Source organism: Ochotona princeps, chromosome 1, assembly GCF_030435755.1.
Source record: "Ochotona princeps isolate mOchPri1 chromosome 1, mOchPri1.hap1, whole genome shotgun sequence".
NCBI lineage: Eukaryota > Metazoa > Chordata > Mammalia > Lagomorpha > Ochotonidae > Ochotona > Ochotona princeps.
Window position 1 is genome coordinate 113,355,634 of NC_080832.1, and position 14,275 is coordinate 113,369,908.

Consider the following 14,275-nt stretch of genomic DNA (forward strand, 5'->3'; position numbering starts at 1 on the left):
CTGGGAGGAAGCTGAAGCAGCAGGGAGGCCAAGCGATGCCAATGGTCTGCTTGGCAGTACAGCCATAGATGGAGGAGGACAGGCTGGATGGAGGGACTGCACTAGACAGGCTGCAGACTGGGCGGGTTTTATAGGCGGCCGCAAGACATGTCCCCTGAGCATCGAGAATCAGGAATGCTAGCAAGAGGAGTGGCAGCGGATGGTCACTCCTGTGCATTGTGGAATGAATGGAACAGTGGGAGCCAGGAACAGTGAACTAGAACATCCCAGAATGGCTGTGAGCACCTCCCATGGGCAGCGGCCAGGCCAGCAGGGAGGGGTGCTGTGTACCCCACAGACCCTAGAGGAGTATAGGAAATGCACCCTTTATAATTAACTAGATTTCATTAATTTATTTAGGCAATTAACATTAATTCTCAAGACAAAAAGACTTGTAAGACATTAACGCCACAAAGAGAAAGCCCAGGCAGGCAGCCATCCTGCTGACCCGCCCAGCCCATGTCCTGGCCCACGACTGGCCCTGGGAGAGGTGGGTCCTGGGGAAAGGCTGTCCAACCTTGAATCATCAGGAGACCTGAATGGGAACAAGGTCTGTACACCGTCCCCAGCAGGGCCTGAGGTGTAGGAACAGGCTGGGCAGGGCATCTTGGAATAAGTTAACTCCTAATGTCACTTGGAGACTGGCTCGCCACCCCCTGCCCATGGAGGCGCAACTACCTGTAGTGCTTGGAGAGAAGAGGGGAGTCCACTGCTGGCTGCCCACAAGGGGGCGTGCACCACAGGACAAAGAAAACCGAGCTCCAGGGAGTCCTTCAGGGCCCCAGACAGGACTGTCAGTTCTGAGGCTCCCTCTCTTTGCTGGCCACAGCCCGAGATTAGCAGGAAGAGGCTCTGGCAGGGCCGTTTTCCCAGGCACAGTCTCCCATGTCGTGTGTCCCTGTGGGAGCTTTCTGGGGTTGTCCTCAGCGGCTCATGCAGTTCTGCACATCCACGAAGCCCATGCGCTGCCTGCGTTTCCGCTGCTCCGTCATCTAAGGAGGGACAGGTGGAGGCACAATCAAGCCACACACACATATACCCTGTCCCCTCCCACCCTCCACAGGCCCCTTGGGAAATGCAGCTTGTCAGCTCCAGCCCCTCCTCCATGTCACAAACTCCTGATTCGGTGCAGCTGTGACGCCAAACCCGAGAAGGGGGGCAGCTCCTCCCCGCAGCCACTGCCAGATGCCTGGAATGGAGTGCTGGGCAGCAGTGGGGAGAGGCAGGTAGCTCTGAAGTTGGCCCAAGGAGTCCCCAGGAGGAAGAGCTGAAGAGGGGCCCCCACACACCTAGGCTGAACTTCCCCTTGGCCTTGTCCTCCAGGGCCTTGGAGTGGGACCCTTTTAGTGTAGCAAGGTGTTCTACTGCCTTCACAGCCTGATGCAGGCCAGCAGGGAGGACGCCCACTGGAGATGCCAAGAGTGGGCCAGGATGGGGTGGGGGGCTACCTGCTCCTTGAGCTCGTTGAGCTGGGCCGTGAGGTGGGACACCAGCTTCATGGTGGAGTTGAGCTTGTCCTGCAGGATCCGGATCTCGTTCTGCTCACCTTCGCCCTCGTTGCTCACAAGGGACATGGCCCGCATTCGGGGGAACCAGTCCAGGTTCTTGTTCTGAAAGGGATCACCCCAGTGAGGGGCATGGGCCTGGGCAGGGGCTGGCCATTCTGAAGGCCTCATTCAGAACAGTACCTGAAGGGAGCACTCCTGCCAAACCCCTTGACTCTCTGGAAATGCCACAGGAAGATCTGAAATGACCAGCGGCCACAAAGAACTGGCAGGATCCAAGACAGGACTGCCCATGGCCGGCCAGCCTTGTCAGCCAGGATCGGTCCCTCACTGCTGTCGGTGCCATCAGTTAACTCTTCTGACACTGGAAAGGTGCCAGGACCCTGAAGCCCCTCCTATCCTTCCTTCCTCTGGCCCACTCCATCATGCAGGCCCCCAGAAGACACAAGTCAGACAAATGGTGAATGGAGGGGGTGGGCACTGAGGGCTACCCCCTGACGTGTGTGGGCAGCAGCGGCCTATCCATCTGTGGGGGGTGGGGGCACTTAGTGAGCACTGTGGTCCTGTCACCAGCACAGCTGTCCTGGGACTCCAGACAACTAGGGCCACCCACTCTCCCGCCCGTGGCATCATTCACTACCCTCCCTTTCCCTCTGTCCCTGGCTCCAGAGAGCGGAAATGCCAGTAGATTCCACCATGTCAGATACCTTTACCTTTTTCTAGGCTCCCTCCCTGCCTGGGACCACCCAGACTGAGAAACTGCCCCACAATTGGTCACTTCCCCAGCATCACTGCACCACTGGCAGTGACATACTCGTCCACCGCGGGCTTTGGAGGCTCCTGCATGGCTGCAGGCTGCTGGCAGGGCCAGGGGGCAATAGAGGACCAGCCCCAGCTGTCGGAGCCCTCCCCACTGGGCTCCCAGAGTGGCCACTGCAGGAAAAGGCCTGAAGGCCTCCGCTGTGCAGCCACTCTGGCCCCAGCCTGCCATACCTTGATCATCTGGGCTACGTAGCTCTCCGGGCCGGTGTAGTCGGTCTTGTTCTTTACACGGACCAGCACAATGAAGTACAGGTAGTTCCACATGTTGTGCTCCAGCTTGATGTGCTCCTCAAAGGACACTGTCTTGTTATCAAACTTGTCCCTCTCCAGGCCTGCAGGGGGTGGGGGTGGGTGAGAAGATGGCCATCGGCCTCCAGCAGCCTACCGGGGCTGGGGGAACATGCCTGACAGCCCATGCTGGGCTGCTCTGCACACTTCTGTTTAAGCACCAGCCATTTAACCAGCCAGAGCCTGCTTTGCCTAACTGCAGCTCCTGCCCTGCACCCCAGGGAGGTAGCAGGAGCTGGTCCCACTGCTGAGGGAACTGGCCACTGCATTCTGGAGCCTGAAACTGGAAACATGAGGCTCTTTCCCACTGCCTGCAGTCAAGGCAAGGTTCTGCTCTGTCCCATCCCAGGACAAGCAAGTAGCCACTGGTGGGCCCCCCAGCAGGGCAGCTGCAGCCACAGCAGACCCTGGGCTCTGGCAACGCCCTGGCAGGGTGGCTGCAGGAAGGCCCTGGGCCCTGGGCCCCCCAGCAGGGCAGCTGCAGCCACAGCAGGCCCTGGGCCCTGGACCCTGGGCCCCCCAGCAGGGCAGCTGCAGCCACAGCAGGCCCCAGGCCTCACCACAGATGAAGCACGTGGTCTTGAGAATCTCCTCCTTCTTCTGCTTCTCGCTGCGCAGGTCAGCAAAGGTGTCAATAATCACACCGAAGATGAGGTTCAGCACAATGATGATGACAATGAAGAAGAACAAGAGGTCATAGACCACTCGGGCCGGGAAGAGGGACTCCTGTGAAGGCAAGGCAGGCGGGCTGGCCCAGTGTCCCCGTGGCTCTCCAAGGCAGGGGCCCGGTGCCTTCCAGAGACCAGGGCCTCTGGCTCCCAGGCCATGAGGAAGGCAAGTGGCCCCGGGCTGGCTCCATGGAACACAGAGAACGGTTGGGGAGGAGCAGACAGCACAGGCTGGTGCAGCCCATGGGAAGAGTCTGGGCTTGTCCCTTCCCCTCACTCTTGGGTAGCTGGGGCAGAAGCCAGCTCCCAAATCCTCTGCCCCACCCTCCGGGTGCCTGACCTCACATTCTAGAAACCCTGTCTGGCCGGGGAGGCAGCTTCTCACTCCCGGGGACCCAGGGATGGACGGACGTTCAGGACAGGCTGGCTCCCAAGGGAGATCACGAGGCCGCCCTGCAGCGCTGACTCAGCCTCCACACCCTGGCCTCCCTGCTGCAGGCCCTGGACACCACCCTCCCTCTGCTTACAGCAGCAGCAGGGAGCTGCGGGGCCAGGCGGGGAAGGTGGGGGTGGGGCAGCTCCTGGGACCGAGGGCAGGGGCACTGGTACTCACATCTTTAGAGGGCTTGCGGAGGATGTCACCCACGCCGCCACCGTTGCGCAACCCGTGGTTCATAACAGTGACGATGCACATCAAGAGAGTGTCACAGGCTCGCTCTGTGCTGTCTGGCTCCTCCTCTACAATGGTCAGCGCACTCAGACCCGGGCCAGTGGCCTCTGCGCCCACCTCACCCAGATGCCCACTCATACCCCGCCCTCACCTTCCAGGACCTCGGGCACCGACACTTCAGAGACACAGTCCACATTGTCCCCGCTGCAGGTGCCCACAAATGTGGCAGCTCCATGTGGCATCCCCAGAGGGCTGGCTGGAGGACAGTGACAAGATTCTATGACCCCAGGTCTTTCCCCCCTGACCTGACACCATTCCAGGAGACCTTCCTGGTGCTGCCTGCCCCCACTCCAGCCACAGCCAGTAGGTTTCATGCCTTGGTCCCTACTGTGAACAGGGACAGGTCTCTGCACGCCCAGGCCTGGTACCTGGGCAGCCCCTGAAACAATTTAAACATGAGTGACAATAGCTCCCAGGGACTCCAGTCCTCAAGGCCAAGGTCAGAACCCCAAGATTCTGTTAGATGTCATGACTTCCCCAGAGTCTCATGGGAGAAACTGAGGCAGGAGGCCTGGGATAAGCACTACAGTGTCCCCCACCCCGCCCTTGTCTTATTCCAGACCTCTTGAGTGGTTGCTGGGCAACCGGTCGACCTCCAGGATGAAGTCATCCTTAAGGAAGAGGAAGCCGACGATGGAGAAGAGGTAGACCAGGATGAGGGCCAGCAGGGCGGTGAGCAGGATGGAGCGGCCGTTGCGGGTCACACTCTTGATGACGTTGAACAGAGTCTCTTCCCGGTAGATGAGGTCAAATAGCTGCAGGGTGGGGACAGGCCCTGAGCAGCTGGATGGCTGACCTTCAGGCCACTCCGGCTGTAGCACTGCTCTGTGCTTGCACAGGGGTAGCAGCAAGCAGGGGTGGGGTGGGGCTGCAAGGGAGACTTACTGGGGTAACCTGGAGTGCTATGGGCAAGGTACCACATGACAGGGGTAGGGGAGTGGTGATGCTCCCAGCCATGTGCTAAATGCCAGGACACACTCAGTGTGCCACAGGCTTATTCTGAAATGCACCAGACACTGTCGCTGTGAAACTGAGCAACCAGGCAGTTAAATTTGCCCAAAGGCACCCAGCTAGGAGTGGCCAGGCTGGGATATACACCCATTGCCTGGTCCCAGAGTCCAAGCTTGAACTCCACTGCACCAGATGCAGTGGCCATCAGAGCTTGAGGGCCAGGCTGGAGTCCAATGAGAGAGGACCCTGAACATCCCTCCAGCTAGCACAGCCATTAGAGACTGGCCCCCGGGAGCCCCTGGTAGCTCTAGAGAAGCCCCACACTGACCACACAGCCCCATCCAGCCGCCAGCTTCCCCCACCCCTGACTGACCCCAGGCCTCACCAGGATGCTGTAGAAGAGCTCGTGTGCAAAGAGGCCCAGGACACTGGTCAGGATGTATCCCACGTGGTAGAGGAACTCCACGTCCATGACCATGGCCTTATAGCCACGGATGAAGGTGCCGCGGTTGCCCACAAAGCTCACCACAAACACAATCTTGTTGGTCAGCTGAGAGGAAGGGAAAGGGTAGGGCATAGGGGTCAGTGTCCTGCCCAAGTCCCCATCCTGTCCCCATGCCTGCTAATGCTCCACTTGGAGGCCTAGCACTAACAGAAGCTGCTCCCAGAAAGGCTGGAGGCTCCTAGCACTCAGACCAGAAGAGGATCCCTTGGATCCTCCAGTTCAGGTGTAGAACAGAGAGGACCATCCCGCGCCTGTGCAGTGACCAGGAAGGGACAGAGAAGACCATTCTGGGCCTGCATGATGACTGGAAGGGGACAGAGGGGGACTGTCCCAGGCCTTCATGGTGACCAGGCAGGAAGGGATCTGCTCTGCTTGGAGCACTTTAGAGCCATCATCATACAATACCTCTGAAACCCGCTATGTGAACATGACCCTGGGCAGCGCACACGGTGTGTATGGAAGCCCTGACACCAGCACTCCAGTGAACTCTGGCAGTGACTGAGGTATGTTCCATGACTGCTGGTCCATGACAAGCCTGGGATCCCTGACCCACAGGCAGGCAGGGCAGCTCCAGGTCCCTGGGGAGGGCACTCACGTTGAGGGCGCCCAGGATATTGAGTGTGGGTCCGATGCCCAGGTAGTAGATGGAGCGCAGGATAAGCGCCACAATAAGGGGGCGGATGCTGTAGCGCTTGGTGAACAGGGCTGCGACGGAGAAGCAGATGAGGATCCAGAAGAGCAGCGACATGAGCGGGGAGCCCAGCACACCTGGAAATGGGAGCAGCAGAGGACAGGGCTCATCAGCCGCCTCTCCCTGGGAGCCCCCCAGTGCCCGATCTTAGCTTCCTTCACTTCACCTGCATCTCCAGGCCCTGGGGGATGCCCTGGCCAGCTGCTGCCCTCTCTGGCCTCTGGCTGTTCCCTTGGACCACATCTGGGTCTCCCCACCCCCCGCCAAGAGGCTGACAGCTGCGCATACCTGTAGAAGCACCCTCCACATAAGGGTAGAAGAAGGCAATGATGATGTTGATGAACACTGCCAAGTTGAAGGAGATGCTGCCCCACAGGGTCATGCGGCGTGAGAACCAATAGATGAGTGGCATGCCTGGGGATGGGGTGGGGCAGTGAGCAGAGTCCCCACTAACACTCCTGCCACCCCCCAACCAAGTCCTGCTCAGCAAGGAATGGGTATATGACACCGGGCCAGGGTTCGGGGAGGAGGATGTGGCAGCGAGAGGGTGACATGACTCGGGGGGCACTGGGTCCTCACTGCGGAGCTTGCGCTGCCACTCCATCTCGTTGTGCAGGAAGGAGGACTGGTCGAAGAAGTCGCTCACTTTGCTGCCCTGCTCGTCCTGCTCGGTGGTGGTGAACAGCCTGTGCTTGGTCTCCTCCGTCAGGAACTGGCAGATGCCGGGCACTGGGAACACGATCTGCTCCATGCTGCGATCCTGCCGCACGATCTGGGAGCACAGGGAGCACAAACAAGGTCAGGGGACGCGAGGCCAGGGGCACTAGCCTTGCCCTCACATACCGCCCCACCGGCCCACCTCAATCTGTGAAGTGTGGTTCTCATAGTAGGCCAGGGGGTCCTCTTCCTCCTCCTGCGCAGGCGCTGAGGACTTAAGCATCTGGGACAGCTGCTTGTTGTTGAGGCTGAGCTGGAGGTGGAGCAGAGTGCCAGGGTCAGCCCCCCATAGGCAGGCCAGAGTCCAGCTCCAAGTCACAGCCCAGGGAGCATCCTCTACGGTCCCCGAGCCAGCCTTAAGGATCTTGTACAGGAGGGAGAAGCGGCAGCCAGGGACTCCCCCAGGGCAGCCTGGCTCCTGCTCTGGGTCCCCAGACCCGCCCCAGATCCATTTCTAACATCCCTATTTTCCCTGGCTACCAGGCCCCTTCTATGGCTTGGACTCCACCCCCACATTCTAGTCCAGCTCCCAGTTCCTCACTCTGCCCCAGGTCACGCCCCCAGTTTCTGGTCCTACCCCCATGCTACAGCCCCCAAGCTTGGTTCCCAGCCCATCCCATCCACTGCCTGGCCACACCCCCTCACTCCCAGCCCTGCCACCCACCATGGAAGAGATGCCCTCAGCTTCCTCCTCTTGGATGCGCCTCACTGGCTTCAGCAGGTGCTGCAGCTGTTTGTTGTGCCTGGAAAGCTGATGGGTAGGGTGGGCAGTCATGTGGCATAGCTGGCCTCCAGCAACATGGTCAGGGGTGGGAGGTGGGTGCGGGGATGTTGGGGAGTGCTGGTACCTGCAAGGCCAGGATGTAGATGTTGTGGCCCACTTCCCGTGGGCTCACCTCCGAGTTCTCACGCTCCTCTTCCTGTAGGTAGGCCTTCTTGATGACGTCCACCTGGTGGGGCAGCACCTGCTTGAATGCCCTCTTCCTGGGGCCGGAGGGTCGGCTGTACCCCTAATGCCCTCCAGGACACATCCATTCACCCGCCCAGCTCACCAGCTCCTGGGGCCGGAGGCTGATGAGGATACGCTCGGCGTTCTCGCTGTCGTGCCGGCTCTCCATCAGTGCCAGGAGCAGTTTGGAGGCATTGTCCTGGATGCAGGGGCCAGGGCAGGACATGGTGTGAGGCCCTTCACCAGAGTCCCACAACCTCCCCACCCCAGAGACATGCCAGGCCCTCCCCAACCTCTGGCCCCAACCACTCAAGGTGACCCCGAGCACAGCTAGCCAGCCAGCCAGCCAGCCAAGCCACGCACGGGCCTTTTGTCAACTCTCCCAGTGCAGTGGCAGCAGAGTTAAGTGCACCCTGTGAAGCTGGCTCATACACCCTTGTGTGCACACCTCACACACACACATACACACACACACACCCTGCATGTACCACCATATGCTCAACAGTAACATCGCACATGCCACATGTACACCCACAGGCCTGCTGGGGGTCACCTTGAGTTGCAGCACCAGGTCCATGCGGTACTTGCACAAGGGGCTGATGTCATTGAGAATCAGGGCAGTGATGATGTCGATGCCGTTGGACTCGTGTGTCACGATGCATGTCTGGCAGGAGGTGGGTGAGGAGGCGGAGACTCAGAACTGCAGCAGCCCCAGGGACCACCCCCTGCGCCAAGACCTCTGCGGCTTGTGCCACCTCACCAGCCCACCTGGTTTTCATGGCAGGGGCCCTGGCAGTACTCAGTGAGGGTTTCCAAGGTCTGGATGACCAGGCCCACGTTGTCCTCGTTGATGTAGAGCCCCAGCAGCCCCAGGCCCCCTGTGGTGCTACCACACATGATGTCCAGGAACTGCAGCGTCTCGCACACCAGGTTGTAGTTGGTCTTGTTGTTCTGGCAGCGCAGGAAGTTCTGCAGAGCACAGGAGCGGTGGGTGTGGGGGTGCCTGCCTGGGTTGATGGGGGCACCCCCATGCTCAGGTGCAGGTCCCCACCCTCAAGCTGTGCACACACCTGCAGATCCCGGTTGTGATTCTCACACAGCAGCTGCAGGAAGCGCAGGATGGGCTGCATGATGAGCACAGAGGTGCCCATCTCGTTGCTCTGCACACGCTCGCCCACCTCGTGCCCCCGGTGCAGGCCAGGGCCCAGCATGGTATGGGAGGGGGAGCTGGGCAGGGAAAAGGAAGCCACACGACCTGCAGGGTGGGGCAGAGGTGAGGCGTGACGGCCAGGCACACAAGCACTGCCACCACCTCCTGCTGCCCCAGCCCTGGTCCCTTTCCAGACCTTTGGCGGTAGCAGGGTCAGGAGGTTCCCGGTCCCCCCGTGGCTGGCTGCCCAGGTCACTCATGTTGACAGCCACCGTGGACTTGGTCTCTTGCTGTGCCCGCTTCATGCGGTCATGGAGAACCTTGAAGAAGCGCTCTGATTTCTTGTCGCTAGTCATCAGGTTGTAGAAGGATTTCTGGGGGGTGGACAGGGGAGCAGGAAGGACCCCAGCGCTAAGCCTGGCTCTTTTTTTTTTTTTTTTAAGATTTATTTTATTTTCATTACAAAGTCAGATATACTGAGAGGAGGAGAGATAGAGAGGAAGTGGAGCTGCCGGGATTAGAACCAGCGGCCATATGGGATAAAGGCGAGGACCTTAGCCACTAGGCCACGCTGCTGAGCCCGTAGCCTGGCTCTCTTAACGGCCATCCCCAAGGTCTCCTGGGGCCGCAGGGGCAGCAATGAAGGGGAAAAGGTTCCCAAGACATGCCCAGGCCCACCTGAAGTGGTGGAGACAGACAGCCTGGGACCCTGTAGCTGAGGCTCAGGGGAGGTCAGCAGGGCCGTGAGAGCAGGCCCAACCACCTCGCACCACCTGTTTACCCAGCAGCAGAGGGGTGGAGTCCTGGAAGTCACACTGCCCCTTGCTAAACCCTGCAACAGGTGCAGGTCCCAGAGGAAGTCACATGATGAATGGACAGTCACAATACAGACAGGACAGTGGAGGGCAGGCTCAGGCCCAGCTGGGACATGAGTCGGTAAAGAGACCACCCAATACAGGGGCTGAGAGGGAGGAGTAGGAGCCACTCCTGAGGGACACCAGCACCCAGGCCTCTGCCACTAGGTAGCCTCGACCCATCTCTTGAGCAGGTAGGGCCCCCTGCACACCTGGATCTCAGTGTTGCCTCCATCCAGCAGGCGGATGGCCAGGCCAATGCTCTCCTGGAAGATCTTCTCATTCTTGGTGCTGGTGATGAGGTCACACACCAGCTTGGTGGCCCCCTCCTTGTCCAGCCGGCTCTGGGTGGCTGCGATTGCGGACCAGTCTTGGTCCAAGCCTAAGAGGGGCGGGGCTTTGCTTTAGGGGGTGGGGCTTACTCAAGTGGGCAGGGCTCACTCAAGTGAGTAAAGCAGGTGGAATGAGATGGAATGAGCCTATTGGGAAAGGCGGTACTAACCCGTGCCCACAGGGTCCGACAGGTCACCCCGCGAGCTGGACTTGCGGTTCTGCAGGTAGTTCTGGAGCAGCATCTTGCGCAGCTGGTTGCCCTGGTGGGTGGATGCAGGACAGGAAAGGGGTGCCCAGTGGGCACAGGGCCCAAGCCCAGGGTCCCCAGGTCCCAGTTCCCTGCAGGACACTCACCCGGTCCCCGTACTTGGCCTTCTTGAGCAGCATCTGCTGCAGGGTGCGCAAAACCTTGATGCACAGCTTCTCCTCAGACTCCATGAGGTCCTTGGTGTGCTGGATCAGCCTGCGCAGGCCGAAGGGAGCTCAGGCCGGCCCCGTGCCACCGGTGTCCACCCCGGTCCCTTGACCCTGCCAGCCCCCAGGTGCCCCACTCACTTGGACAGGAAGCCACCACTCTCACAGCGCAGGTAGGCTTCACTGCCCTCCAGGAAGAGCAGCTCGGGCCAGTGCAGGACATCTACCAACACCGACAGCTCAGCCTGCACTAGCGGCCTTAGCCGCTCCTCCAGGGCTGTGATGATGTCCTGGGGACAGGGCAGGCCAGGGTCACCATCCTACCCCCCACACTGCCCTGCACCCAACCAGGGGACCCCAGACCCAGAGACTTCTGAAGGAAAAGCCCATGAGCCCCAGGCCCCTAGTGAGACCCACAGGCCCAGCATGTCCCCAGCAGCATGACATCGGGGAACCTCAGTCTGCTCCCCACAGGGGAGAATAACCCACCCCATCCCCTCCATGGCCAATGAGACAGTGGAGAGGAATGTGCTGCATACAGGAGGGGGGAGGTCCCACCTCCCCCATGAGCCCCAAGGCCTCAAGTCCCCAGAGGAGAGAAGGAGTGCAGTTGAAGGGATGGGCAGTAGAGGGGAGGAGCGGAGAAGGACCAGGCCACACACACGTACCTGCAGCTTTTCAATGATGTTCTTGTAGTCCCACTGGTTGGCGGTAGGCGTGACACGGGTAAAGGTCCGTGTGGCTGCCTTGTAGTTGGCAGCATTCCGCTGGGCAGCAGCCGTGCTGCTGGCCCCACTGCTGAGTAGTGAGCTGATGTGGGCATCCAGGTCCATGGGCAGCAGAATGGCCCGGCCCTTGGCTAGGAGAGAAGCAGGCGCTGAAGGCTGGATGTGGGGTGGGGTGGGGTGGGGTGGGGTGGAGGCAGCTTGGGGCTGCTGTGCTGGAGGACAGCAAAACCCAGACCAAGAGCCTTGGGCAGGTGGGGCACAGGGGTTCCCATCCCATTCCCCACTGGACAGACTCAAGTCCACTCTTCCCCTCCTAGTTCACCCTGGCCCCATCCTGCCTCCGCCATCTACCCTTGGCCCTGATCCTCTGTAGCCCTGGCTCCTGCCCGAGGTCATTTGCAAACACAAAACATAAGCGCAGACCCCAGCTGGGGAACATCACCCGGCCTGCTCTGCTGGGAAACTGACTCAGAGGACAACACAGCTGTTCGCTATGCCGAGGTGCTGAGCCCACAAAGACGCCCAGAGAGCCACCTGGGAACAGGTGCCGGGCGTGCTCAGGGTCAGGTGCTCCTGGGAGGGTGGAGTCAGGGGAGGGCTTGGAGGTGGCTGGCCGGCAGCAGAGGCACACTCACCCACCAGGGCCAAGGTCCGGATGCAGGCCTCCACGGAGCCCTTGTGCTGCTGCTGCAGCCACGGACACTCAAGCAGCCGCATGGTGGACTGCAGAAGCTGGACCACAATGGTCTGATGTGTCTGTAAGAGGCCACACGACCCACTGCAATGGCCCGGCCCCTCCCAACTGGGATCCCAAGTGGGCACCACTAAGAGCAGGGATGAGAGCAGGAGTGGGAAAAGGCACCCTCACTCCCTCGAGCCCTGGCACGGCCAGGTGCCTGACCCTTTCCTCCCCTGAAAGCAGAATTCAGGGGTAGGCTCTGGGCAAAGCAGGTAACCCACTGCTCGGGACAGAGCCCGGGTTCAGGTTTCAGTTTCTGTCCCTGATCTCAACTTCCTGCTCATATACACCCTGGGAGGCGGCAGCTGATGCTGGTTCAAGTTCTTGGGCCAGCCCCAGCTGTTGTGAGCATTCAAGGAGTGAGTGACCCAGACAGGACAGTTTGTGCCACTTCCCTCTCCATATGGTAACCCACCGTACACACGCTGCTTACCCTGGATCCCTCCGCCCCACTCGCACCCTGGGGTTGACAGGGCAAGGTTGGCATAATATAACTGAATCCTGAGGAAGCCAGGCCCAATCACAGAGCCTTGGGCTCACAGGTGGGACCCACTATTTCCTTCATCACTGGTAGGTGCCCCTTTATCTGGCTCCTGCTGTTCCTTTCAGGTGTGTCTGACTTCCGCAGCAAGGCATGGCCCTTCCTCCAGGAACCCTGGCTTTGCCCACCTCAAGGGGCTATGGTCAGGCCTGAGGCTCCCCTGCTCATGCAGACCCAAGATGGCTAGCCCACTTCATCAACCCTAGGGACACCACAACCCCCATGACCAGCAGGTCTGACCTATACAAATCAGGTTTCCCTGATTACCGATGCAATGATAACACCCAACCCCCCCACCTGGCTGGCATGCTGGGATCTGCCAGGCCCACTGAACTTGGGGATCTCTGAGCCCTGGAAACTAGCTCCTAAACGTTGCTGTTTAGACTGCTGACCCAGGGACTACTTTATTCAACAGCACAGCTCATGACTGCACAGGGGTGACAGCCCGCTACTCCTTTTGGTGGTACAAGCAAACACAAACACATTCCCTCAAGACCTGGAGGGGGCGCACTGGTTCCAGGACCCCTGAAGTTAGCAGGTCCCACGAGGCTTGAGCCCCTTAAGGACCATGCGTGGGCGTTTCTGTACCACCTCCTCTCACACAATGTCCTGTCACTTCTACGTGAGTCCCAACCCCTGACACTCTGAGGCCTAGCACCACGGAGAGCCCACAGGCGGCAGGTACGCCTGTGGGTCTCTCAGCACAGGGTGGGGAATTTCAATCCACAGGGGGCTGCATCTGAAGATGCAGAATCTGGGGATGTGAGAGCGGGGCTGATGGACACCCCCGCATGTCTCCCCACCTATCCCCTCTACCCCCCAGAGCTGCTGCCGTGGGGAGGTGCACCTGCAGGGAAGTACTGTTCTCCGAGAAGGGCGAGCTGAAGAAGGCATTGACGGTGTCCAGCACCACGGTCAGCACATACTTCTCCAGGGTGGGGTCAGCCAGCCGCTTCTCCCGCTTATTGCAGACCTGGAACAGCATGGGCAGATGCTCGGGGCAGCCCAGATGTGGGGCAGGAGGGTATCCCATCACTGCCTTTCTTAGCAGGCTGCTCCCACACCTCCCCTGAAGTGGGGCAGGAGGGTACCCCATCACTGCTCTTCTTAGCAGGCTGCTCCCACACCTCCCCTAATGTGGGGCAGGAGGGTACCCCATCACTGCTCTTCTTAGCAGGCTGCTCCCACACCTCCCCTAATGTGGGGCAGGAGGGTACCCCATCACTGCTCTTCTTAGCAGGCTGCTCCCACACCTCCCCTAATGTGGGGCAGGAGGGTACCCCATCACTGCTCTTCTTAGCAGGCTACTCCCACACCTCCCCTCTCCCTCCTCCTTGCCAAGACAGACCCGAGCCATGTCCAGGGTGAAGTTCTCAAAGAGCGTCCATATGTGGTTGCTGGTGTAGATCTCCTTCATCTCCACCTCCGTGTCCACGTAGCAGTGGTTCACAAAGTTCACATAGGCCATTTTCACCTGGATGGGGATGAAGATGGACACAGGAAGTGCACAGGGCCCCCTTCCACCAAGGTTCTCCCCTTTGTGTCGTGGCTCAGCTCTGCCATCGCCCTGTCCAGGCTCTCCCTGTCCCATGGGCCGTCTCCCCGTCCAGCCTCTCCCCTCCTGTGCTATGACCCGACTCTGCCATCTCCA

General features: G+C 60.1%; 1 protein-coding gene across 1 annotated transcript in view; it reads right to left on the reverse strand.

Moving 5' to 3' along the window:
* Positions 1-378: 378 nt before the first annotated feature.
* Positions 379-14,275, reverse strand: part of ITPR3 (inositol 1,4,5-trisphosphate receptor type 3) — a 59,471-nt gene continuing 45,574 nt past the window's right edge. The window contains exons 32-58 of the mRNA XM_004590276.2: positions 13,973-14,098; positions 13,472-13,597; positions 11,980-12,100; positions 11,285-11,475; positions 10,758-10,906; positions 10,557-10,665; positions 10,372-10,462; positions 10,082-10,251; positions 9,212-9,389; positions 8,936-9,120; positions 8,634-8,834; positions 8,419-8,529; positions 7,969-8,064; positions 7,765-7,866; positions 7,581-7,667; positions 7,059-7,169; positions 6,779-6,971; positions 6,488-6,613; positions 6,104-6,276; positions 5,389-5,553; positions 4,615-4,807; positions 4,144-4,248; positions 3,936-4,060; positions 3,215-3,380; positions 2,538-2,698; positions 1,488-1,649; positions 379-1,031 (exon numbers count right to left, since the gene is read on the reverse strand). Coding sequence (XP_004590333.1) covers positions 963-1,031; positions 1,488-1,649; positions 2,538-2,698; positions 3,215-3,380; positions 3,936-4,060; positions 4,144-4,248; positions 4,615-4,807; positions 5,389-5,553; positions 6,104-6,276; positions 6,488-6,613; positions 6,779-6,971; positions 7,059-7,169; positions 7,581-7,667; positions 7,765-7,866; positions 7,969-8,064; positions 8,419-8,529; positions 8,634-8,834; positions 8,936-9,120; positions 9,212-9,389; positions 10,082-10,251; positions 10,372-10,462; positions 10,557-10,665; positions 10,758-10,906; positions 11,285-11,475; positions 11,980-12,100; positions 13,472-13,597; positions 13,973-14,098 — 3,792 coding nt within the window. The 3' untranslated portion in view covers positions 379-962. The remainder of the gene's footprint in view (positions 1,032-1,487; positions 1,650-2,537; positions 2,699-3,214; positions 3,381-3,935; positions 4,061-4,143; positions 4,249-4,614; positions 4,808-5,388; positions 5,554-6,103; positions 6,277-6,487; positions 6,614-6,778; positions 6,972-7,058; positions 7,170-7,580; positions 7,668-7,764; positions 7,867-7,968; positions 8,065-8,418; positions 8,530-8,633; positions 8,835-8,935; positions 9,121-9,211; positions 9,390-10,081; positions 10,252-10,371; positions 10,463-10,556; positions 10,666-10,757; positions 10,907-11,284; positions 11,476-11,979; positions 12,101-13,471; positions 13,598-13,972; positions 14,099-14,275) is intronic.